We start from the raw sequence: 25705 nt of genomic DNA on the forward strand, positions 1-25705 counted from the left end.
TCTCAGTTCTTGGAAAAAATACAGAAAAGGTGCAATTTTCTTTTGCAATAATAATTAACATTCAAAAAGTTAACCACAAGTTGTGCAATTTACAACTCTTAAGATTGCTGTTATTATGACCCATTAATCCCATTTATAGGTAAAAGCCAGTTAAATGCTCAATTACTAAGACCAGTAACTAAGTGGTAAAGACAGATGTAGTAGAAAAAGTATTAAAGCTCAGAGAGCATGATGCCATAGCCTATGCTCTAACTACTACACTGCAGAAGAATCCAAAAGACAAATTTCACATTACATATGATGACCTAAAGAGATCTTTCCTTTTCTCCCCAAAACCAAGCCAGCTACCAGGTAGTCATTAACATTCTTCACACTATCTGATATTCTCTCAGTTTACAGCTTCAAGAGGATAGCTACCAAGTATTCATATGCTAGTACTATGAAAGTCTTTGTTTTAAATAATTGATACTGTAACAATGTGAAACTGGAAAATGAGAATTCTTAAGAAAAAAGCAAAAGAAAATAAATGATCCTGAGCTTATGAAAAAAATCTACGCTATCTACTACTCTGTAAGAGAAGAAAGATTTAGGTCTTTCTGGATTTCAGATCTACAATTCCTAAGAAAAACAGAATAATTTAGACTTCTGCGCACAATCCTTTCTCTTCCATTCTCCTGGTGAACCCAGAATATTTTTTGGGAATGTAAAACCTGTTACTAATTCAAATGATTATTGGACTTCATGCTCAATTAACAAGGAATATACTAATGTTTTTACTTATGCATATAAGTTACACATACAAAGTAATAATCTTCAAGTATAACATTTTCCACATATTACCCAGTTCTTTTAAAGATTCATGCTCAGGGAGGATGTTTATCTACTTCAAATCCTAAAATGAACATCTTCGCCTTTGATCCATCCATCACTTATTTCCTAACTGGCCTTTGTTTTCCACTGGCTTTTATCTTCAGTTTCAACTTCAATAGGTACTGCCAAGACCCTAAGTACTTTGTTAAATCACCACACCCACGGGTGACCAAGGTACTGTTAACCTTCTCTTCCTTCCTGAATCTGTTCTCATAGCACCTCTAACAATTTCCACTTTTCATTCTCTTACTTCCCTAACTCATTTCATATCTGCTTAGAACTTTTTGCTGAATACCCTAAAGATTGTTGCAGTTTCCCAAAACTATTAGTCCTAAAATCTTTCTATCTTTACCTGCTTATTATAAATACTTTAGCACCTAAGCCTCAAAAATCACCTTCTCATTTAATCTGTATATCTATTATTTTAGTCTCATTCACCAACATGGTTTCAGTTGCACAAAAATATAAAACACTTCAAAACTTTACTTCATCTGTACTTTTTCTAGAAAAGGTATTTGAAAACATATTTCCCACCTACACACTATTCTTAGGTTACAACCAAAAAATTCTGATGTATTTTCATTTTTATCCAGTCAGAAATAAACCTTTTTATATCTTCTTTCATCCATGAATTGTTTGGAATTGTGTAATTTCTAAATATATGGTACTTTTAATTCTACTATAATCAGAAACTATATAAGCTTTTCAATTATTTGAAATTTACTGAGTTACCTTATGGTCCAATATATGTTCTATCATGGTGAATATACCTGAAAAGTTATTTTGCAGTCACTGTGTATAGTTTTATAAATGTGAGTTAAGCCAAGGAGACCAAGCATTGTTCAAATCCTCTACTCTTTTTTATTTGGGCAAGGGTATCTAATTGTTATCAATCACTATGAAGAATGTTCAAAAATAAGCAACCAGGAATGCTGATTTCTTAGCTTCTTTCTAGTTTCTGCAGTTCTATTATTACTAGCATAGAAATTAGGAAATGTTTGGATTTTTGATAAACTGATACTTTGAGCAGTTTGAAACATGCAATTTATATTTAGTAATACTCCATGTCCTGAATTTCACTGTCTCATATTAATAAAAGCACAACCTTTTTGTGCTATTTGCAAGGAATGTAACTTTCCATCCTTTTAGTTTTAAACCTATATCCTTGCATTTCAACCTGTCTCTAGTAGAGACAGAATAGGTATCTTATTTCTTAATCCAGTCTGACAAACTCTGCTTTTTAATTAGACTGCTTAGACTAGTACAATTCAAAAGAAGTGATGCAACCCATAAAAGTAAACTTTAAGGCTTTAGTTTTTAAAGCAATTTTAAGATTCACAGCAAAATCAAGAGAGCAACACCTTTTACAACCATACATTCTTTACAAGAGTGGTGCATTTGTTACCATTGATGAACCTACATTGACACATCATAATTACACAAAGCCCACAGTGCAGTTTAGAGTTCATTCTTAGTACCATACATTCTTGATTTTGGACAAATGCATGATATGCCATCATCAAAGTATCACATTTTCACTGTCCTAAAAATGCTCTGTGCTTCACCTGTCCCCCTAAGCCCCAAACCCTAACAACTACTTACTTTTTTTTACTGTCTCCATAGTTTGGCCTTTTCCAGAAATGTCAAAGAGTTAGAATTATATGGTATGTAGACTTTTCATTTTGGCTTCTTTCACTAGGTAATATGCACTTAAGGTTTCTCTGGTTTTTTTTTTTTTTTTTTTTTTTTTTTTTCCTAATTATCTGTACAAAAGTTTTTAAATCAATGTGTCTTGATTTTTCAAAATAGAATCTAACAAAAACTTATTGAACAAGGACAAACACAGATATGGGTGTATTTTCTTCATGTCTTTTCATGGCTTGATAGCCTATTTCCTTTTAACACTAAATACGATTCCACTGTCTGAATGTACCATACTTTATCCACTTACTGCATAATTTCTACATTATATGGTAAAGGTATGTTTAGTTTTGTAAGAGAACACCAAATAGTTTTTCCTAAATTTTCCACTTGGCATTTCTACCAGCAATAAGAATTCCTGTTGGTCCAAATCATTGCCAGCATCCAGTGGTGTCAATATTCAGAACTTTGGCCATTCTGATATGTGTGTATATATTTAAAGTGTAGAATTTGACAAATTTTGACACATGTATGGATCCATAACATTACAACAGAATACCGCTGGCTCTCTGGATCAAAAATTCCACATCAGATGATTATATTAACTATGATTTAAAGTAAGTGAAAAATTTTGAGAAAATTCTAAAATGCAAAACTTGTATTTGCTAGGCACCGACAATTATACCAAATCTACACAAAAGCAGTAATGTATAGGCAATGAGTTAGATATTATCAATAATCTAGACAAGACAATGTACACTGCTGGATGTGTGCAGATTATATACAAATACTGTGACATTAAACGTAAAAGGATGTAAGCAATTCTGGTGGGTTGAGGGAGGACCTACAACTAATCTCCCCACAGACACCAAGATATGACTGTGTATATATCCATCATTCCTAAGTTTCCTTGTGCCCCCTTGCTACCCTACTCCCCACTACCCTTTCCCATCCTCAATACTCCTCACAAACACCAATTTGCTTTACTTCAAATTTCCTAGTTTCAAATTAATATAATCACACAAGATGATTTTTCTCCCATATTTTCCATAATGTAATTTAGAAATTCCTACCTACTGTTATATCAATAACTCATTATACATGGGTGAGCAATATTCCATTGTATGAAACTGCACATAATGCCAGAACAACAACCTGTCTATCCATTCTCTGGTGATGGACATTTGGATTGTTCAGTTTTGGGTTATTACAAATAAAGCTGCTATGAACACTCATGTACAAGTTTTTAAATTAACATATCTTTATCATTTTTCTTAGGTAAATGCCTAGCAAACAGGAGTATCACAGAGAAAGCATATTATTTAACTTAAGAAATGGACAAATTGCTATTCAAAGTAGTTCTACAATTTTAAACTCCTCCATCAACATTATGAGTGTCACAGTTCCTCTGCCTTCTTTCCAACACTTGATATGGTCAGTTCTTTTTAAATTTTAGTCATTCTGATAGATATGCAATGTTATCTAGTTGTAGCTTTACTCTACATTCACCTAAAGAATAATAAGGTATCATGCATCATTTTCATGTGTTATGTCTCAACATCTCTTCTTGCTGAAACCATCTGTTCAAATATTTTGGCCAATTGGTTAAATTAGGTTGTTAGTCACGTTATTGGGTTTTCTTATTCTGAATTTAAGTATACATTCTGGATGTAAGTCCTTTATCAACTACATGCTATGTATAAAGGTACTGCCACCTGATGGCTTATCTTTTCATTTTCTTAAGCGTCTTTTGAAAAACAAAAATGTCAAGGACCATTGTGTGTTTTTTTTTTTTTACTAGATTAAAAAATAGTACTTTTAGAGTCATGTCTAAGAAATTTATTCCTAACACAAAGTCACTTCTTCAATATGTTCTCATCTATAAATTTTATGATTTTAGGTATTACATTTAGGTCATGGGACATCTGAAATTAACTTTTATATGAACTAGAAGATACGGATCCTGGTTTTTTTGGGGGGAGGCATATGACTATACCCAACTTTTTCAGCACTCAAATAGTCTAAATTTTCTCTACAGAATTGATTTTGCATCTTTATAAAAAATCAGTTGTCCATAATTGCATGATTTACTTCTGCACTCTCTCGATTTTGTTCCATTGACTTATTCATCTTCCTTTGCACCAACACAATGTTTTGATTACTGTAATTTAACAGTAATTCTTGAAAGTCAGGCAGTCAATGTTCCAATTTTTTCACTACTGGCTTTTCACTATCTATACTTTTTATTATTTTTAAGAGACAGTACATAGAATTTTAATATGTAACCTTAAGTCATCGGAATCTTCATATGAGGGTCAATACTGTAAAACATAAGGTTTACCACTAAAATTCCCTTTATCTTTATTTTTGGATGTTGTCAAATGCACATTTATTATACATAATAGGCTCCAAACTACAAAGTTTTCACTTATATAATATACATAAACACAAATAAATTGAAACAGTTTTGTTTTCTCTTCTTTTTTTAACTAACATTTTTACCATTACCAATACTCCTCACTACCTTCCTGCAGCTCTGCAATGCCATTCTTCCTAGTCTGAAGATGTCAGCTTTTTAGTACAGGTATTGATTTCCAGTTAGATGTCTTTTTCCTAGCTGTTTTTAGGATTTGTTCTTTATCATTAGTTTTCAATATTTTGACTATTATGTACCTAAGTATGTTTCTTCTATTCATCTACATGTGAGGTTCACGGAGTTTCTTAGAACTATACTGTTGATATTTCTTCTACAATTTTAGAAGTATCCTACTTCTGTGCACACACATATAAAATATACTTTTTATAAAATACACCTCTTTGCCCTGTTTTCTGAACACACATGTACGCAAACACATGCAAAATACACATTTTTGGCCCTATTTTGTCTATCATCTCTGGAACTCCAATTACATATATGTTAAGAATGGTTGGCTGTCCACAGGTATATTTTTCCCTCTTTGGAAGAATAAATTATATCCATCTGAATTCAAGTTCACCATACTCTCTTCTTTTGTCCCATTCCATTAATCCCACCAGTAAATTTTTCTTTTCAAATTTTCTAGTTTTCCATTAGACTATTTCTATATGCTTTCTTCACACTTCTCAACAAATTCCTCTGTTCACTCATTATGTCAAATTTTTCTTTTATAGTTTGAAAATATAGACCTTGCTTGCTAATTCTAATATCTACATCATTATAAAAATCTGCTCCTACTACATGTTTCTTCTCTGGTTTATGGGTTTTACTTTTCTGCTTTTTCACAATTTGTATCTTTTTTTGGGGAGGAGGTACCAGGGATTGAACTCAGGGGCATTCAACCACTAAGCCACATCCATAGCCCTGTTTTTAGTGTTTTATTTAGACAGGGTCTCACTGAGTTGCTTAGCGCCTGGCTTTTGCTGTTTTTGGCTTTGAACTCGCAATCCTCCTGCCTCAACCTCCCAAGCTGCTGGGATTACAGGTGTGTGCCACAGCGTCTGGCTACCACTTGTATTTTCTGATGGTATGCTACTAATATAACAGATGATAGCTATAAGACTGAATCATATTGTCTTCCATAAACAGTGCTGTTTTATTTTGGCAGGCAACTAAATTACTGATGAATCCTTCACATCCTGTCAGGTTAGACTTTCAAGTTTCTTAGATGAGTGGCACTTCCTAGAATATGATTCTTTAATGTCATGGGTTTGCTGTATTCTAAAGTGGGTGCTTAAGTTACTCTGCAAGGTGTTGCATTCTAAAACTCCAATGTTTCAGAACACTGTTCAAACCTATAGAATCACCATTTAGCTCTAAGCCCTAGAGCAGGCAATTTCTGATATACTTTATGAAGTTTCAACCCACACACGTGCAACCTAGCCACTGTCCAAAATTATAAGTGAACTACACCAAATTCTGCCCACTGCCCAATGCTTAAAAACTCTTGACAATTTCTTTTCTTCTGGACCCTTTCCCACAATCTCAGATGTTTGATCCTTTTGAATTCCAATCCCAATCTCTTCAGTGAGACCTCTATGCTTTACTGAGGCTCCACTTCCCTATGCTAAAGCAGCAAAGTATTCATTCCAAAGTAGAAAGTGAGAAAGATCTTAAGATTCTCCTCATGAGTATCCCTTCACTCAAGACAGTAATCTTGTGCTTCTACTGATCAATTTCAGATACTAGGTGTCCGAAATGTTTTCTTCTGTTATACAGTTTTTGGTTTGAAGGAAAAAAAGAGGCCAAGGCTGCTATCACTTACTCTCTCAGAGTCCTGAATATTAACTTTTAAAACATTCAAATGGTATTATATATTGTGTGAAAAAAAAAAAAATGGCAAAGCAGAGTTGCAGATAGTTGAGTCTATTTCTTCAATTATTTGCACATGACACTTTGGTTAACTAAATCATGGCCTTGTGGTTTCTGCTTTGTAATCACTGCACAGAAAAATTAGTAATAATATGTATTGACAAATTCAGTTTCATACCACCATATCTATATTTGATTCACTATTTCATTATAATTTTTAGTTACCTGAATTGTCAGGAATGGGCATGTATATGTCAAAGTATTATGTATAGACAGGCTACCTGAAGGAAATTAAAATGTCCTCTAGTCTTTTATGATTCTTTTTTTTTTTTTTTAATTTTCTTCACAGCATTTATTTATTTATTTATTTATTTATTTTTATAGACTGCATTTTGATTCGTTGTACACAAACAGGGTACATCTTTTCGCTTCTGTGGTTGTGCACGATGTAGATTCATACCATTCGTGTAATCATACATGTACACAGGATAATGATGTCTGCCTCATTCTACCATTTTTCATATTTTATGATTATTTTACTATCTAATATAATTAATTCTTCAAGTCATTTAGGAAAGAATACAGAAAAAAATGAACTTTGGTTTTAGATATACAATGTGAGATGTAGGGATACAAGGTATATTCAATTCAATAATAAACAGATTAAAAATTTGGTCTTTCAATCATAAAACTAAGGTCTAGAAATTTATTTACATTTGTTTACTACAGACATTAAAACAACAATATTATTTCAGACATAGAATTTAGGAAAAACTCTAAATATTAAATAAATCATCTTAAATTTCCAATTAGATAACCAAAGGGAAATCAATTCAAAGAATTAAGTATTGGTACAGCAAAGAAAACAGTACAATATCACAAAAAGAAAACAATGAATTGTTTGGTCTTTATTTACACTTTAGGCTTTAGGCTTTGTGGAATAAAGAAAAAACACTTCATAACAGATGACACACAAACACAAAAAATAAAAATGCAAGAAGAATGTAAAAGGGGCACATAAAATTATAACATGGAAGAGGAAAGGAGGAAAGGTAATAGCTTTGTGATTAAAAAAGAAAAAAAGCAATCAAGAGCCAGGAGCAGTGACAAATGTCTTCACTCCCAGTTATTGAGAAGGCTGAGAGGCTAAGGCAGGAGGGAGGCTCACTTAAGCCTATTGTGTTCTAGGCTGACATGGGCAACATAACAAGACTTCAACTCAATAAGTAAATAAATAAATAAATGATAATTTTAAGGTGATCTCAACACAATAATATGATGAATGATACAAAAGGGTGATAGATATGTTAATTACCCTGATTTAACTAACACACTGTACATATTTAAATAACTATATGTAAATTTAAAAATTTTTAATTAAAAAAATTAAATCATGATGCAGTCAAAAACAATAAATAAATCTGTTAAGGACTTTAGGTATGGCTAAGCGATAGAATGCTTGCCTAGCATGTGCAAGGACTCATGTTCAATTTCTAGGACTACAGGAAAAAAAGGGAGACATAATTTTTAAAAAAGCAATCACTTAAAAGTTACTTGCCTATCAAGTCACCAACTTCAGAATTTCTGACTTGGAACATAAGTACTCTAAAACAATTTTCTCTAAAACATTTCAACACAGTTTTTAAAAATTAAAAGAACATAAATACTCAAGTAAAATTTCCTTTAAAATGTTTTAACACAGCATTTCAAAATAAAGACTAAGTATAGAATAAATTTTAGTTTTAATAGTCTACTCCATAAAACATCAAATGACAGGCTATTAAGAAAGTAACACTTACCTGTAACAACCATGCCACTCATATTAGAGTTTGGACTACTGAGAACACTGCCTGAGAGTAGTTCGTCAGATCCTCTCTATAAAAACAAAAACAAATTAACATAAGACATCTATAAATGTTAAAATATGAATCTGAAAATATCACTTATCTGTAATTCTTCAAATATTCATTTTTAAAATGTTAAATAGTACATTATTGACAATCGTTAGAAAATTTTAATCCTTTAAGAAAATTAAAAATTAACTTCATCCCTCTATTCATGAATCTATTCTTTTGAACATCATCAACACCAAAAATTAAATACTTAGGTATAAACAACAATGACCTAAATGACACTGAAAACAAAAGCAAAATCTATGGAATGAGAAATTTCTTTCTGTGAAAATTAAAAAGAAACTGAATCATGTCCTTAAACACTTTAAGGAAAAGGTTATAAATTTTTATGTTCGGAAACTGCACAGTGGTTCAAACCTGCCAGTGATGTTTCAACTACTTTGAAAAATTCTTGCATTTATAAAAACATCCATGAATAGAATATAAAGTAGCTAACTCAACTGTTTTATATGTATATATTACATACAAGGGTATTAATAATAATTAAACTAATACTGGCTGATTAAATAATCAGCACAAAGAAGTTAAATGCAACCATCATAATGAAAAGAAGTTTAAAAAACAGTTGATCAAAACATTTTAAAAAGTTCAAAAAAATCAAACTAGCCCTGAAATTTATATAAATTTGTATTTAAACTCATATGCTGTATCAGAACATGAATATTTAAATTTTTAATTTTTTTTTTAAAAAGATACTTAGGTTATGTCCCTTAAATGTTTTCAAAGCCTTCTACTTAGCCACAAATTGCTCATAAAATAAAAAAAAGGAGAAAAATATAGTTTCAAGCCACATTAATACCATATTTACACCAACTTTAATTTCAATAAAAGTATGGAAGATCTGTCATGGCATAGTTAGTGTTTATAAGGATATGATGAGCAGATAAGCAGAAATGGATATGACAGGAATTTTCAAAGTACAGTCCCTAAGACCAGCAGTAGACTCAGAAGCTTCCTGGCAATGTATATATGCCAAGTCTAACCCAGACCTACTAAATAAACTCTGAGGGTGGGAACCAGCAACCCAAATACAACAAAATCTCCAGGTGTTTTTGATATTAAAATACATATTTTACATGCATAAATATATATTAAAATCGAATACAGTTATAGTACCATAAAATTTTAAAATGCTGCTTATATTTCTTTATATTTTCATGAAACATACCTCTTTATGCAGCCTGGTTCATTACCAAAAAATTTTAAAATGTTGCCTATATTTATGTTTTCATGACAAGTATTTAACATATTGTTAAGAACTGAATTCTGGAATTCGGTTCCATTTATTAACTATGTAACTTTATTTAACCATTCTAAGCCTTAAATTCTTCATTTACAACGTCTACATCAGAGCCCTTAGAATTAAATGTGATAATACACAAATAAGTGATTACCAGGCAGAGTGCCTGACCCCCATCAGGAGTGTTCACTACAACATTCACAAGTATCAATCAAGTACAAGGTCCACACATATCTGTTAACTAATGCTATGGTTTGAATAACTGTCCCCTAAAGGCCATTGTAGTAAAGGCTTGGTCCCCAGTCTATGGCACTATTCGGAGGTGGTTGAATCTTTAGGAGGTGGGGCCTAATGACAGATATTCTGGTCATTTTGAGCATTCCCTTGGGTATACCAGGGTCCCAGATTCTTTTCTTCCTCTCTTTCAATTTCCAGTCATAAGATGAATGGACCTCTACCATTGTGTTCTGCTGCTATTATATACTGTACCACCACAGACCCAAACCAAGGGGACCAAATGGTCATGTACTGAAACTTCCAAACTGTGAGCCAAAATAAATCTTTTATTTTTAAGTTGATTTACCTCAGACATTTGTTACATAGTAACAGAAAGGTGAACACCACAATTAAACAGTAAAGGAATATTATTATTAATACCTGCTACATATTATAATACCCCTTATTTGGGGAAAGGGGAGTGTTCCAAGACCTCCAGTGGATTTCTGAAACCTCAGGCAGAACTGAACCCTGCAAGTATTACCATTTTTCCTATTTGCTCTACAGCACTGCCATATGATACTAGTTAGTCTGCCCTTACACGCTTTATGCTCTAATGCTTCCTTTGCATCACTACCCTTGCACTATGGAGCCATTATTTAGTAAAATAAGAGTTACATGAACCCACCAAGCACTATAATGCCACAACAGACCATCTGATATCTGTCATTTGAGATGGTTACTAAGGGGCTAATGGGCAAGCAATATATACAATGTGGACAGGCTAGACAAAAGGATGATTCATGTTCCCAGGCAGGATGAAGCAGCATGAGATTTTATAACACTGCTCAGAATAGCACATAATTTAAAACTGATGAATTATTTCTGAAATATTCATTTAATATTTTCAAACTGAGGTTAACTGAAGGTAAATGAAACCACACAAAGTGAAATCATGGATAAAGGAGAATAAATGTATTTTGGTGAGGCCTTCTTTCTTGGATCAAATAAATGAAAACAAGTCAACCATAAGCAAAGCAAAGGTAGCCTCCAACCATAGAAAGTATCTTACACAGAGCAAAATCAGTCCTTCGTTAATCAACAAAACTTCAGATCAAATCTTTGTTTTCGTTTTTGTTTTTTTGGTACAAGGGATTGAGCCTGGGGTGCTTAACTACTGAGCCACATCCTCAGACCTTTTTTAAAATTATTTTTAATTTTGAGACAAGGTCTTGCTAAGTTAGAGCCTCACTGGGCTTACTGGAATGCTGACATAGTGCCCAGTGAGATCAGATATACTTTAAAAAAAAAAAAAAAAAAAGAGAGAGGAAAAAAAAGAAAAAATTCTGCAGAGATCCTTAATATTTCTTTGCCTAAACAAAAGCCATGATCCCTTAAAAGGTCTTCAATATCTTCGCCACCTTAGTTTTCAAAAAACAACCCCTCCCTGTTTCAAAAGTATATTTGAGTTCTTGTTCAAATTTAAATTTTCAGTATATTGTTCTTTACTGTTGTGAATGAAAACTTTCCAACCCAGTAAATCTAAAGTAATTCTGTAGATGATGGGTTCAGGAAATCTTAAGTCTACTGGAGTAAAGAAAGCTTCTAATTCTAACTTAAGGTATGCAGAATGTTCTTTGCCTCCTTTCTGTAATGAATCTTTAAGCATGGCAAGAACTTCTTAACTTTTTAAAAATAGTGTGGTCATTTTTCTTCCTTAAAAGATTTCATACCTGCTGTTAAGACAGTACATTTAACAGGTATCATAACTGAATCAGAAGACTATCAAATTACTTACAATTTTGAGAATTTACAAAAATGGGTATTTTTATAAATTATATTTTCATAAAAAAGGTAATTATATTTGCCTTTCCACTGAGTAAAAAGGTTTACCATTATGCCCAAAAGTAATGTGCAGTACTAATCAATGTTAACATTACCACACCAAAGGAAAATTTTACATCAAATTTCTCAGTCTAGTTGTTTACCTTGGAATATACCTAAAATGACTGGTAGAACAAATGAAATTAGTAATGAACTTGGAATCAAAATCTCTACTAAAAATATGTACTCTTGAAAAATTTTAATTCATCTAAGAAAGAAGTCAGTTGATTTATATTCAACTAAAAAATAAAAGTTAAGACTGGCACAGATGTCTTGGCAAATAAATTTAATCCTCCTGTGTAATATCAATGACCATTTAAAAAAAGAAAAAAAAAATAAAAACTAGCATCCCACAGAAACAATTAGGACAATGTACACAGAAGATCAAATCTATGTGGTCAATCGGTAAGGTTTAAAAACTACAAAACTAGGTACAGATCAGAGACTATTTGGCATTAATTTCAGTGACAAAATTTTGTTTTTTCTTCTCATGGTTACTGGATATTTCTGTTCATCTTAATAGCTCAATCCAACTCTCATCTATCACTCCCAAGTAGAAGAGCTATCAGGCTGCAAGAAGGCAAATTAACAACTGTAGGCTGAAGTTTGTAAGAGTCCCCAGGTCATGCCAAGATTCAGAACAGAGATCTGGTCAAAAGTTTTCTCTTCTGGAGATGACTGCCTAGGGAATCATGGCAAAAAGACGTGGATAAAGGACAGGAATATCAAGTTCCTGAGGCAAACTACATTCTCAGAGAAGGAAGGTACATGCCCATGTAAGTATTTGTGGTCTCAAACAGGGCAAAGAAATGAATAGGTAAGAAGGAGTGTGCTACCTATCACAGGTTGGGAAAGAACTAATTCATAAACTATTAAAAATACACAAAACAATAATACACTAAAGAGGATCAATGAAACCAAAAGCTGATTAAAAATAACAAAGAGAGGAACCTCCAGGGAGAATAACTAAAGGGGGGAAAAGGCAGCACAATTAATATATCAGACCAAGCAGCCAAAAACAAAAGCTTCAAGATTAGTGAAATAAATAGATGAAAGAAACTTGGTCTGGTGAATTAACATTATGGAGTAGATAGCTATTTCGTCTTACACCAGGTCTTTTCTCATGAAATAAAATACTTGTCTATTTATGCCACTGTTTAGCTATGTTCTGCTATTCTATAGCTTAGCCTTTATCCTAAGATATATATATACTTACACATACACACAAATAACACACACATATATATAACATGTATGGGGTTGTGTGGGGTGGGTAGGGGTGGCACTCTGGATTTTAAGTTAATTGCCTAACTATGGTGGGGTGGGGGGTTGAGGGATGGATCCTACCCAATATGCAAACGAAAGATAATTTTGGAGTAACAAATGTAAAAAGAAGCTGGGCACGGTGGTGAACACCTATAATCCCAGTGGTTCAGGAGGCTGAGGCAGGAGGTTTGAGAGTTCAAAGCCAGCCTCAGCAAAATCAAGGCGCGAAGCAATTCAATGAGACCCATCCCTAAATAAAATACAAAATAAGGCTGAGGATAAGGCTCAGTGGCCGAGTGCCTGTGAATTCGATCCCTGGTACCCAGAAAAAGAAAAAAAAAAGTAAAAAAAAAAAATCTTCAAAAAATTTAGTATATATCTTTTGAAGCTCTTTGTATTGTAAAGACTTTTAAGATGGAAAGGAAGTAAACATAAAAGGAAATACTGATAAATTCTTCCATAAAGTAGCCACAAAAATCTCTATTAAGAAACTGTATGGTAGCCAGGTGTGGTGGTGTATACCTGTAATCCCAGTGGCCAGGGAGGATGAGGTAGGGGCATCGAAAGTTCAAAGCCAGCCTCAGCAACTTAACAAGGCCTTAAGCAACTTAACAAGACCCTGTCTCAAAATAAAAAATAAAAAAGCAACCCTGGTTCAATTCCTGGTACACAAAAGAAAAGAAACCATATGGTAAAAACAACTAAAAACCTAAAAATTGTAATTAAGGATTGTGTGATATTGTGAAATATATACTTGGGCTTCATCACCATTTCCTGGCATACAAACTCCTAAAATACTTAGAATCTCCAAAATGGTAGTATCTTTATGTGAATGAATTCACCAATTGCTGGTAGCCTCTGGTAACTTGCGGGGTGGTGGTGGTTAATAACTGAAGACAACTAAGGAAGGATTAGAGGGCTGGGCTTTCTGTCTCACCCTATAATCTCCAGGGAGGGGGGAGGTGATATTAGTTAAAATGATCACTAGTGGTCAAAGATATAACTTGTGGGCCTATGTTGTGAAGTCTCCATAAAACTCCAAAGGTAGGGTCCATAGAGCTTCCAAATAGCTAAATATATCGAGGTTCCTGAAGGGTGGCACACCCAAGAGGGCACAGAATCTCTACACCCCTTCTCTCATAACTGGCCTTACACATCTCTTCATCCTATCCTTTGTAAAAATCCTTTATAATAAACCAGTAAAAGTGTTTCTCTGAGTTCTTGCTATAAAATTAACTGCACCTCAGGAAGGGGTTGTGGGAACCCCAATTTATAGCTATTCTTCAGAAACACTGTAAAACAACTTGGGACTTGTGATTGGGAGCTGAAGTTGGGAGAAGTCTTGAGGACTGACCTTAGAACTAAGGGATATGAAGCTATCTCCAGGTAAATGTGTCAGAATCAAATTAGAGGAAACCCAGTTGTGTCTGCTGCTACAGAATTAACTGCTTGCTTGTTGGTGGGAAGAAATCTCCTTAATTTGGGGACGGAGAGGTCACAGAAGGCTGGTTGAAAGTTGTGTGGGGGGGTGTGAGAAAGAGGAAAAGTGATTTGTTTTTTCAAACAAATATTGCTTTAAGTTTCCAACTGATCAACACAGATGACATCCAAAGGAACAAGGAAAAAACTTTAAATGTCTAAGAATTAGGATCATATAATTGTGTTTAAGATGCTAAGGAAACTTGTGACCATACTAATAAAATTAGTAACTTCTAGTCATCAAAATATAGTATAAGGAAATGACAAGGTTAGCTACAAACTGGGAAAAAAATATTACCAACACACACAAAACCAACAATCAGTAGCCATAATGTATTTTTAAAAATATACAAGATTAAATACAAATTTTATTAACCAACAGATACAAAAGCATCTCATAGAATTTCACGAGAAAAACTAATGACCACAAAATGAAAAAAGAAAAACATGTACACCTCTTTAATAATGAGGAAAATATAAAGACCAAAGATGTAAAACACCACAGTGGCAAAAATCAAGAAATTAAATACTTAACCAAGAGCTGTTGACAATGTGAAACAATAAGAACACTTATGCACTACTGGTGAGGCATACATGGGAACAATGGACTGGAAAGTAACCTAGTAATATCAAAGTTTCATGTACTCTATCCCCAGCAGCATGTATCCTTAGATATATACTGTCAAAAACTCTGATATAAATGAAGTAGAAAATACAAAAGTTTCACAGCAACATTGTTCTTAAAAAACCTTAACCCAAACATCCAACTGAAATATCCAGAAAAAGAGATAAATTATTTTTACCAAGAGTTCCTCCCAGCAATGGGTATTATACAAATACATGCAAAAAAATATAGCTATTAAAATCCTTATTGAATTAAGACAAAAGTCATAGAAAACATTACATAGGTATTTATTTTCATAAAATTAAAAAAAAAAAAAAAACTAAAACAATAATCCCTCAGTATGAGGGGGGACAGGTTTTAGAATCCTAAGGGATATCAAAAACTGCAATGATCAAGTCTCTTGTATAAAATGACATATTTGCATATAAACTAGGAATATTCAACATATTTTAAACCATCTCTAAATTACTTACAATACCTAATACAATGTAAATATGTAAATAGCTGTTACACTGCATTGTTTAGGAAATAATAAGGAAGTCTGCATATAGGACAGAAGCAATTTTTCACAAATATTTTCAATCTGAGGTTGAATGGATGCAGAACCCATGGATTCGGAAAGCTGAAGTATATTTGTGTGTGTGCGTGTCTGTCTCTCTCATGTGCACGCACACATGCCATAATGGAAAGAGTTTAAAAAAAAAAAAAATCACAGCAGTACATACCTGTGGCAGGGTAAGGAGAGGAATAAAAAGGAGCATATGGGTATATACAACAATACTGGTAACGTTCAAGTTGTTTTTTTGTTTTTTTGGTTTTTTTTTAGTGGCATACTCATGGTGTTAACAATATTCTCACAAATAAATCTTGATAATAAAAGATTCTAGGGAGAAAATAACAAATTAGGACAGGGTGACAAGATATTTTATCACCCAAACTGGGATACTTCAATGAAAAACATAAACAATAAGAAATCTAAGCAAGAAAGAATAACAATCAAAAAGTTTAAATAAGACCCTCAAGTAAACCATCATGTGTTATGTTACTCACATTTATCAAAATTTAATAACTATGAAGACCCCACTATCAGATATAGTGAAAGAATTTAATCAAACTACAATGAGAATGGAAGATTAATATAGCATACAAATTATTTTATAAACGAAGTACACAAAAAACAGTGAGAATAAGGGTAACTTAAGACCCTAAATATATAAAAATGACTTAACATTTACTGAACCCAGGAAGACTACATGTCATCTCCACAAGTAAAGCCACCCCTAAATGTAGTTTTTCTTTCTAATCTTCACTGACCAAGACATGAGACCTACAAAACTTTAAAGAATTTTGTCTCATATTTTGGCCATCTCTTCTACTTAACAAATAAAACTTTTAAAAATACATGTACTGCATTTTAAAAAATAGACATACATATACAGGAAGAAAATACAGACCACAATCTTTCTGGTCAGGTAACCCCTGTAGACATTAAATTTTTTAAATTTTCAAACATTAGGAAATTCAAATTTAAAAAAAATAGAAAGTTTTCCCCCACTTCAAAATCAACTACACTTAAATTTTATAATTGTTTCTCCAAAAGTTTACATTTTAAATATTCAGACAAACACAAAAAAGGATCACATCAGACAAGCTGACTAGCATTGTTCTCTCAATTCAGAGCAAAAAATCAGCACATGAAAATAATTCCATTCTTTCAACAGCTATACGACACTCTACTAACACACACACACACACACACACACACACACACACACACATATTTTTGGGGGTCGGGTACCAGGGACGAATCCAGGGGTGCTTAACCATGCAGCCAAACCCCCAGTCCTCCCCTGCTTATTTTGAGACAGGGTCACACTAAACTGCTGGAGGGTCTTGTTAAATTACTGAAGCTGGCTTTGAACTTGGGATTCTCCTGCCTCAGCCTCCAGAGCTGCTAGGACTACAGGTAAGTGCCACTATACCAAACACTCTACTAATATTGCTATACCAGCCTTTAAAATCACATATTACAGTAATTCATTCTATTTAAATGTCCAAGAAAATCACAAAAGCAGATCATATATAATGAATATCTCAGTAAATTCCATAATATTTAGTCAAAAAAAAGTTTAATCTAATGAAATTTTGAAGTAACTTTTACATAACTGGATTAAAAAGGAATCTAAACTTCAAACGCAGACTTATAAAATCTAAAACAGAAATGACAAGACCAGTTATCATACAGAAAAGTGGTAACAGAAATAAGCCCAGTTCTCAGTAAAGGAAGTAGAAATTATGCTTAAATTGAAAATCTGTTACATCTTGCTCACAGTAAGACAAATCCAAATTAATACTACATTTAGGTGCCATATCACCTATCACGGAAAAACTAGCCGACTTTTAACAATATACTCTGTTGGGCAGGCTATGGGACATAGCCACTCATACTTTCCAGATAACAAAATTCAAAACTCTATACTGAAAGGAATTCAGCAATACCTAGTAACATTACATTTGTATTTACATACTGACCCAGCAATTTCACATCTAGGAGTTAGTCTGAAGAAATACTGATTTTTTTTTTAATATACTAGATGAGTATATATACACAAAGCTATTCACTATAACATAATCTGTAATACTAGAAAGACTGAAGGAAAACACCCAAAAGTCTATTAGTATACAAAGCTATAAGCAGTATAAAGAAAAGAGAGTAATTTTCGATATATAGCATGGAGTGATCTCCAGGATGTATTTAAGTTAAAAAGTCAAAATATAAAATATTGTATATACTATGCTACCATTTATCTATTACATGAAGAAGGTAGGAACAAGTTTCCATTTCCTTATATTGATCAAAGAGTGATAAACGAAGGGCTAATTAAAGCAAATATCTACAAGTAGAGAGGAAAAGCAAAGTAGACTAGGGTGCTTGGTTAGACTTTTCTGAATGTAGGTAATTTTAGTTTTGATTTTGGAAATTCAGTTCAAAGGGGAAAAAAAATCCCTAAAAATTAAAACCAAAGTGAAACAAACCTAACCACCCACATGGTGGTAGAACCACAAAGAGAATTATTTCAATAAACTTTAACATTCTATGATTGTACTATAAATTCTCTGGAATATACTCAAAAGACAAAAATGATTACAAAAAACTATATTCAATAATGTTAATGCAATACTGATGCTGCTTAAAAAGGGGGAAAAATGCTCTCTAATCACTGAAAGGGTCTGGAAGCAATAACAATCTAAAAGCAATTAGCACCCTGGCAGCCACATTATTGTGGTTTCTAAGGACCATATTTCACTCAAAGGAACCAGGATGTTTTAAAGAAATGACTGATTAAATGTCAGAAGCAAAAAATGCTACTTCAAGCAAGTACCAAAGTAAGTGGTATTATAAGCTCCACCTGGCCCAAAATGAAATAATTAAAGCATTTTAGAAGGAATGATCACTCACTGAAATAGAGTGGAAAATACATGTTAAAGGGGGTACCAAATCATCAGGAAAACTATTTTTTAAGTCAAAATCTATCCTGCTTGTCTTATAAAAAAGGTACTTCAATGTGACCAATAGTTCATGGACAAAGTTTTTAATGGAGGAATTCTAACTATTATTTGGAGAGAAAAGAATTTGATGATTTATTGCTGGGTGCAGTGGCACATGCCTACAATCCCACTGGCTTGGGAGGCAAAGGCAGGATTCCAATTTGAGGCCAGTCTCAGCAACTTAGGCCCTAAGCAACTTCATAAGACCCTGTCTTAAAAAAATAAAAGGATGATGGAAGCACTCTACAGTGGGTGCCTCAAGCTGACAAAACCTCAACCTACTGATAAATGTCAACATCACAAAGAGATAACTAGACATTCTGTTCTGTTCCTCCTGCAGTAATACAACAGGAATTACATAATGCACATTTACGAAATATTCTTGCTAAAAATTAAAAATGTATCTGACCAAGCCTCATCTAACTATAAATTTACAGGAAATACAGAGAATATGAAGAACCTATGACATGAAATCAGAATTCAAAAAAATGAAATTGTCCAGATGATCCAATTTCTCTAACAAAGAAAAAGCAAGAGAAGAGGAGTAAGGTAAAGTCATTTACTGATTAAGAGATTTTAGACATTAACCAAATTAACATACTGATTTTCCTTGGTTCCTGATAGGAAAAGGGTGGAAAAAAAGTATTTTGAATACTGTTGGATAATAGATGAAATTAAGAAATTATGTTAAATTTTACCAGGAATAGTACTGGCATCAATGTCACCTTTAAGAGATTATATCTGAAAGATATGTACTGAAGTATCTGGGTATCCAAAATGAACTGAGATTTGCTTTAATATTCTCCAACAGAAAGGAAAAAGATGTGTATTATAACAGTCTATTTTTGTATATATTAAAGTTTTTATAATGAACTTCAGAAAAATAAAAATTCTCAATATCAAAATGTATTGCCAAAGCTATCAAAAGATCATCCTTAACTTTCAATGCACTTTTAACGAGAATATAAAAGATTTCAAGATCAATTTAAAGTGGACAAAACTGTTGGTCTATTTGTGTGGCTAAACTGTAATGGCATTTTTAATTTAGTTTTAGACATGCTACATTAGGAAATAAGGTGGTTAAGTAATATTTTTATGTTAAAGTAGTAAATATCACTAGTTATCACAAGATATTTTTTGAGCAGCCAGTCTTTTTTTATGACAATTGTAGTGAATTTTAGGCACAATGGTATGGAACCATTATGTATCTATCATTAGTCCTAAGAGTCACCCACAAATTTTCTCTTCCTAGTACTGTGACAAATTCCAGATATCCATATAGTTTCATATTTCAGTAGATATTCTTAAAAGATAAGAATTCTCTCTATAATACTATTAAGACCTCCCAAAACTTAATAATTATTTGGTATTATCAAATGTTAAATTTGTATGAAAATTTCTCACTTCCTTATAAAAGTCATAGTATCTTTCTAGAGTGTTTTAGTGAGGGAGAGGATCAGAATTTAATAAGAGTAATACGCTGGATAGGTCATTTGTCTCTTCAATATCTTTTAATGTTATGAATTCTTTCTCCACTTCTCCCCCTTTTTGTTACAAAGAACTGGTTTTTCGTTTTATGGATTTACCGACAGATAGTTTTGTGATGATGTAATTTAATATGGTCTCCATTTTCCCAGGAAATTCAGTTGGATCTAAAGACCTGATTACACTCTTCGTTTTACTGATAATAATATTTTATAAGTGTGGTGTGTTTTGCCACTAGAAAACTTGATGTCTGATGTTCAGTGTGTGATGTTTATTCCTAAGAATATATCTTGTATTTTTTGCTTTACCTTATTTAAGCTAGGTGTGATTTTGTGCAAAAAAAAAAAAAAAAGTCTGTTTATCAGTATTCTTTTGTCCATATTTTATTGTGTTAATATTCGCCCCACCAAAAGAAAACAAAGGAAAATTATTCAACTCACCGTTCAATGACTGAATTTTGACAGCATACAGACGCAACGTTTTGAGCTCTACTCCCTCCCCTATTTCATCCTATCTACAAGGTACGGATCATAACAATAAATGAAACCTCTAATGCTGTCAACCAAAAATAATGTCTTACTATGGCTGTATGGCACTTACTTAAAACCCTGGGTATTTATCTCTCCAACTAGATGAGGTCCTCCTAAAAAAGAGAGTCTCTTTTGGATCTCCAATGAAAGAAATGTAGTGCTACACAATTAGTATTTACCTTTCTATTGATAAATGGCTCATAGATTTATATTCATATTGAAGTCTAGACTCTTCTAGAGACTATTCAACTAGCAAAATAAATGAGGAACAATAAACTTAAGGTCTCTGACCTCAAGGAATGTATATTCTGTCTCCAATTTTTTTTTTTTTTTTTTGCGGTGCTGGGGATTGAACCCAGGGCCTTGTACTTTGCAAGGCAAGCACTCTACCAACTGAGCTATATCCCCAGCTCTCTCCAATGTTTTTTAATAACTAGTTACTAACACAGTGCTGTCGTTTACTAGACACATTATTAATGTTCATATACTGAAATTCTAATAAAAATAATTAGCAAGAATTATGCATTAAAGAAAAGCATTTTAAGAAAAATCAAAATAAACAATTTTGAAAAAACCATACCTATTATAAAAAATTATATTCAACTATTATCAAAAAAATTATATTAAGTATTATTTAATTGCAAGTATCTAAGCAAACCAATGATGGTTAATTCAATAGCCATAATACAGCTTAAACTGTGAGTTTAGCAATTTAAAATCAGTGTTTTCAGAATGCTAGTAAAACCCAACCTGGAAAAAACCTAACTTATTTTAAGAAACAGGTATACTTTATTAGTCATCCAATTACATTTTGATTTAATCAACTTACTAAAAGAACTGCTACAATTTTACTACACTTAAAATCTTCCTCTAAAAACTCAGCACTTGATTACACTGAGTAGCCATAAACCAAAGAAATTTAAAAATTCTTAGAAAATTGAACTGAATGAAAAAAATATATACATATCAAATTTTGAGGAATGCCTTGAAAGCACTACCTAAAAAAAAGTATATAGCACTAAACCCCTACATTAAAAAAGATATCATGTCAATAACATAAGCTTCAAAGTTAAAATTAAACAGAAAAAGCAGCAAAAAATAAACACAAAACAAAATAAAAACAAATCAATAAAACACGAAACAAAAAAATGAAACCAACAGCTGATCTTTTGGAGAAGATTAATAAAATCAATAAACTTCTATGATGACTGATAAGAGAAGAAAATAAGCCTATTAAATAAATAGTAACAGAAATGAGAATGTTGATGTCACTACAGAGTCTAAAGATACTCAAATCATAAAACATACAATTCTATGCAAAATTATGAACAATTCTATGCAATTCTATGCAACTTAGAAGAAATGAACTAATTGTATAGACGATTTACCAAAGCTCCCCCAAGAAAAAAACAGGTAACCTGAAAAGTCCTGTAAATAAATTGAATATGTAATTTAAAAATCTCCCCACAAAGAAGCCCACATAACTTCACTTTAATGTTATTATTCCTTCCTTAACTCTTTGGTACATTTTACATTCATGGATAAGGAAAATAAGAAAAAAAGAATACCATGTGGAACATTCACTCTAATATGAGGAATAAGATGAAGATGCCCATTCTCATTGCTTTTTTTGAACACTGTACTAGATGTCATAGGGAAAAGGGTGGGTGGGGGGTACCCTGATAGGAAAGGGAGAAACTTGTCTACCAACAACTGGAATGTAAACAGTATGTGGAATATATAACAAAATGTACAAAAAAAAACTATCAGATCAATGAAATTAGTTTAGCAAGGGTGTAGAATACAAGAGCAATGTGCAAAAATCATTTGTAGATCTAAACACCAGCACCAAATACCTGTAAGTTGCGTTTTTTAAAAATATCATTTATAATAACATCAAAAGATATGGACTACTTAGGGATGAATGAACAAAAGATGTAGAAAATCTGTAAACTGAAAACTAAAAACAATGCTGAATTATAAAACCTTATGTGAACAAAGAGATAAATTTATTTATTCAAGGGTACAAAGACTCAACCTTAAGATGTGAATTTTCTCTGAACTGCTCTACATTTCAACTCAAATTCAGTAATGTCCCAGCATGTTTTCTGTGACTCAGAAGAGCCAAAACAACTTTCAAAGAGAACAAAGTTGGAGGACCAAGAATACCTGATTTCAAGACTCAATATATAACTAGTGATTAAGGCAATGTTTCTGGCATCTGGATAGACAAAAATGGGTCAATGGAAAAGAGCAGGGTACAGAAATAGAATCACACATACATAGATAATTGATTTTTGATAAAGCTACAAAGCCAATTCAATGGAGAAGTCTTTTCAACAAATTGCAACAGAAAAACTGGATGTACACATCTAAATCCAAAAACTTGACCCATACTTTGTACCATATTCAATAAATTAACTCAATAAAACATCCATTAGTAAATAAAGAAGAATTAAAAAAAAAAAAAAAAAAAAAAAAACACTTAAGTAAGCCAGCCTCAGCAACTTAGTAAGGCCCTAAGTAACTTAGCAAGACTAAGCAACTTAGCAAGACTGTCTCAAAAAACAAAGAACCAGGGATGTGGCTCAGTTGTTCAATGCCTCTGGATTCAATTCACAATACCAAAAAAAGAAAGATTTGTGACACCAAAAAAACAGCATCCATAAAAGAATAAGCTGAATGGAGTTAATCAATTAGTAACTGCTGCTCTTCAAAATACATTTAGAGAATGAAAAGTAGCAGAAAATATTTGTAAACCATATTATCTGATAAAGGACTTACATCTAGAATGAAGACCTCTCAAAACTCAAAAAATAAATAATCCAATTTCCAAAAACTAGGCAAAAGATTTAAATGGACATTTCACAAAAGATAACAACAGCTGACAAAAAGATGTTCAACATCATACTATGGGATACAAACTGTAACTATCACTTCATAGACACTAGACTCTCTCTTACCAAAAAACAGATATTAACAGGCAATGTAAAAGACGTGGAGAAACTGGAAATCGTATACCCTACTGAAAGACTATAAAATGGTACTACCACTGTGGAAAACAGTATGCATTTTCTTAAAAGTTAAAGGTATGCCTATCACATGATCCTGCTATTCTGATCATGGGCCCCCAAGGGGAAAAAAGCATATAATCACACAAAGACAGGCAGGAATGCTTACAACTTTATTTATAATAGCCCCAAACTTTAAACACCACAAATGTCCACTCAAAATTAAATAAATAGCAGAGGCACATGCCTGTAATCCTAGCCACTCAGCAGGCTGAGACAGAAGGATCCCTAGTTTGAGGCCAGCCTAGACAACTAAGGAAGACTCTGTCCATCAAAAGGGCTAGAGATGTAGTGGATGCCACTTAGTGGAAAAGCATCACTGGGGTCAATCCCAAATACCACCCAAAAAAAAAAAAGGTTAACTAAATATAGCCATACAGCATGCTACAAAGCAACAGAAAAAAATGGACTATTGATACACAAGATAAGTAAATCCCAAATAATTTATGCTGTGTGGAAAAGTCACATACATAAAAAATACATATTGCAAGATTCCATTTATTTATTTAAGTCTAAAAATTTCAAGCTATACTGACAGCAAAACAGTGGCTACTTGGGGGAAGAAAGGAAGAGGAGAGAATTACAAAGGGGCAAGATGGTATTTCTCAAAGTAATAGATTATTATCTTGACTGTGGTGCTGATTTGACATATACATGTCAAAGCATTAAACACTGTACATATGGGGTAGTTTATGTCAAATTATATCTCAATAGTTATTTTTTAAGCAAGATATAGACAAAAATACACACTTTTAATCCACTTGTGTACACAAAGATAGCTACATGCATGGTAATATATAAATTGATAATTTCAGAAAAATTTTTAAAATAATTATCTAACTAAAGAAAGAACTCAATCAGGGAAAAAATGTTTGCCTATGGATTTTTTTAAAATACGCACTTGTTACTTTGTTTTAAAAAAAACTTTTTAAAAAGAAAACTTAAATACTTGCACATAGTCTGACAAAGTAAAATATCTTAATCGTTATCCTAGAAAACTAACTTTAGCTAGTCAAACTTTTATATAAAAATGTTTTTTAAATTGTTAATTATTTTTACATCATTTTGTAATGTTTCCTCAAGTCACTAATATAAAAAAGTGAGATAACCAAAAAATTATAAGGACATCCTATTCCAAATTGCCTCACTCTTTTCTGCCTTTTCAATCTATATCTTGTCTATAATTTCCTTTTCTCTTCCACTAATAATGGAAAACTCACACTGGTATCAATTTATTATTTTACAAAAGAAACTTGCATCACTTATTATTTTACAAAATTTACATTAGAAATTTATTTGAATATTAACTCCAACAACTACATTTTGGACTCTTGAGTTATTCCCTATTTTAAATCCCATAACTATTTCAATTTGGAAAAAAAATTATCAAAATTAAATATGCATGTTAATTATTTCTCCCTCAATCTACATAATATGAATATTAAAGCATGGACAAATAAATAGTTCACTATAAAACAAGAACAACATCTCCCAAAAATATTCTAAAGAATTATCACACTTTCAAGGATGCAATTCTAAGAATTCCAAAAAACAATCAACAGCTTCAAATGACTAAACATAACAGCTTTTCCAAGACTACTCACACTGGGGAGCAGAGTGGTGGAAGGGGTAGGGGGAATCTCATTGT

The 25705-nt window shown here is 32.4% G+C and overlaps 1 protein-coding gene across 5 annotated transcripts in view; it reads right to left on the minus strand.

Annotated features, from left to right (window-relative positions):
• Nucleotides 1-25705, minus strand: part of Ptbp2 (polypyrimidine tract binding protein 2) — a 68982-nt gene that overhangs the window by 40583 nt on the left and 2694 nt on the right. For all 5 annotated transcript variants that reach the window (XM_047557208.1, XM_047557197.1, XM_047557217.1 and 2 more), the window contains exon 3: nucleotides 8599-8674. In XM_047557208.1, coding sequence (XP_047413164.1) covers nucleotides 8599-8674 — 76 coding nt within the window. The remainder of the gene's footprint in view (nucleotides 1-8598; nucleotides 8675-25705) is intronic.

The sequence above is a fragment of the Sciurus carolinensis genome, chromosome 1, assembly GCF_902686445.1.
Source record: "Sciurus carolinensis chromosome 1, mSciCar1.2, whole genome shotgun sequence".
NCBI lineage: Eukaryota > Metazoa > Chordata > Mammalia > Rodentia > Sciuridae > Sciurus > Sciurus carolinensis.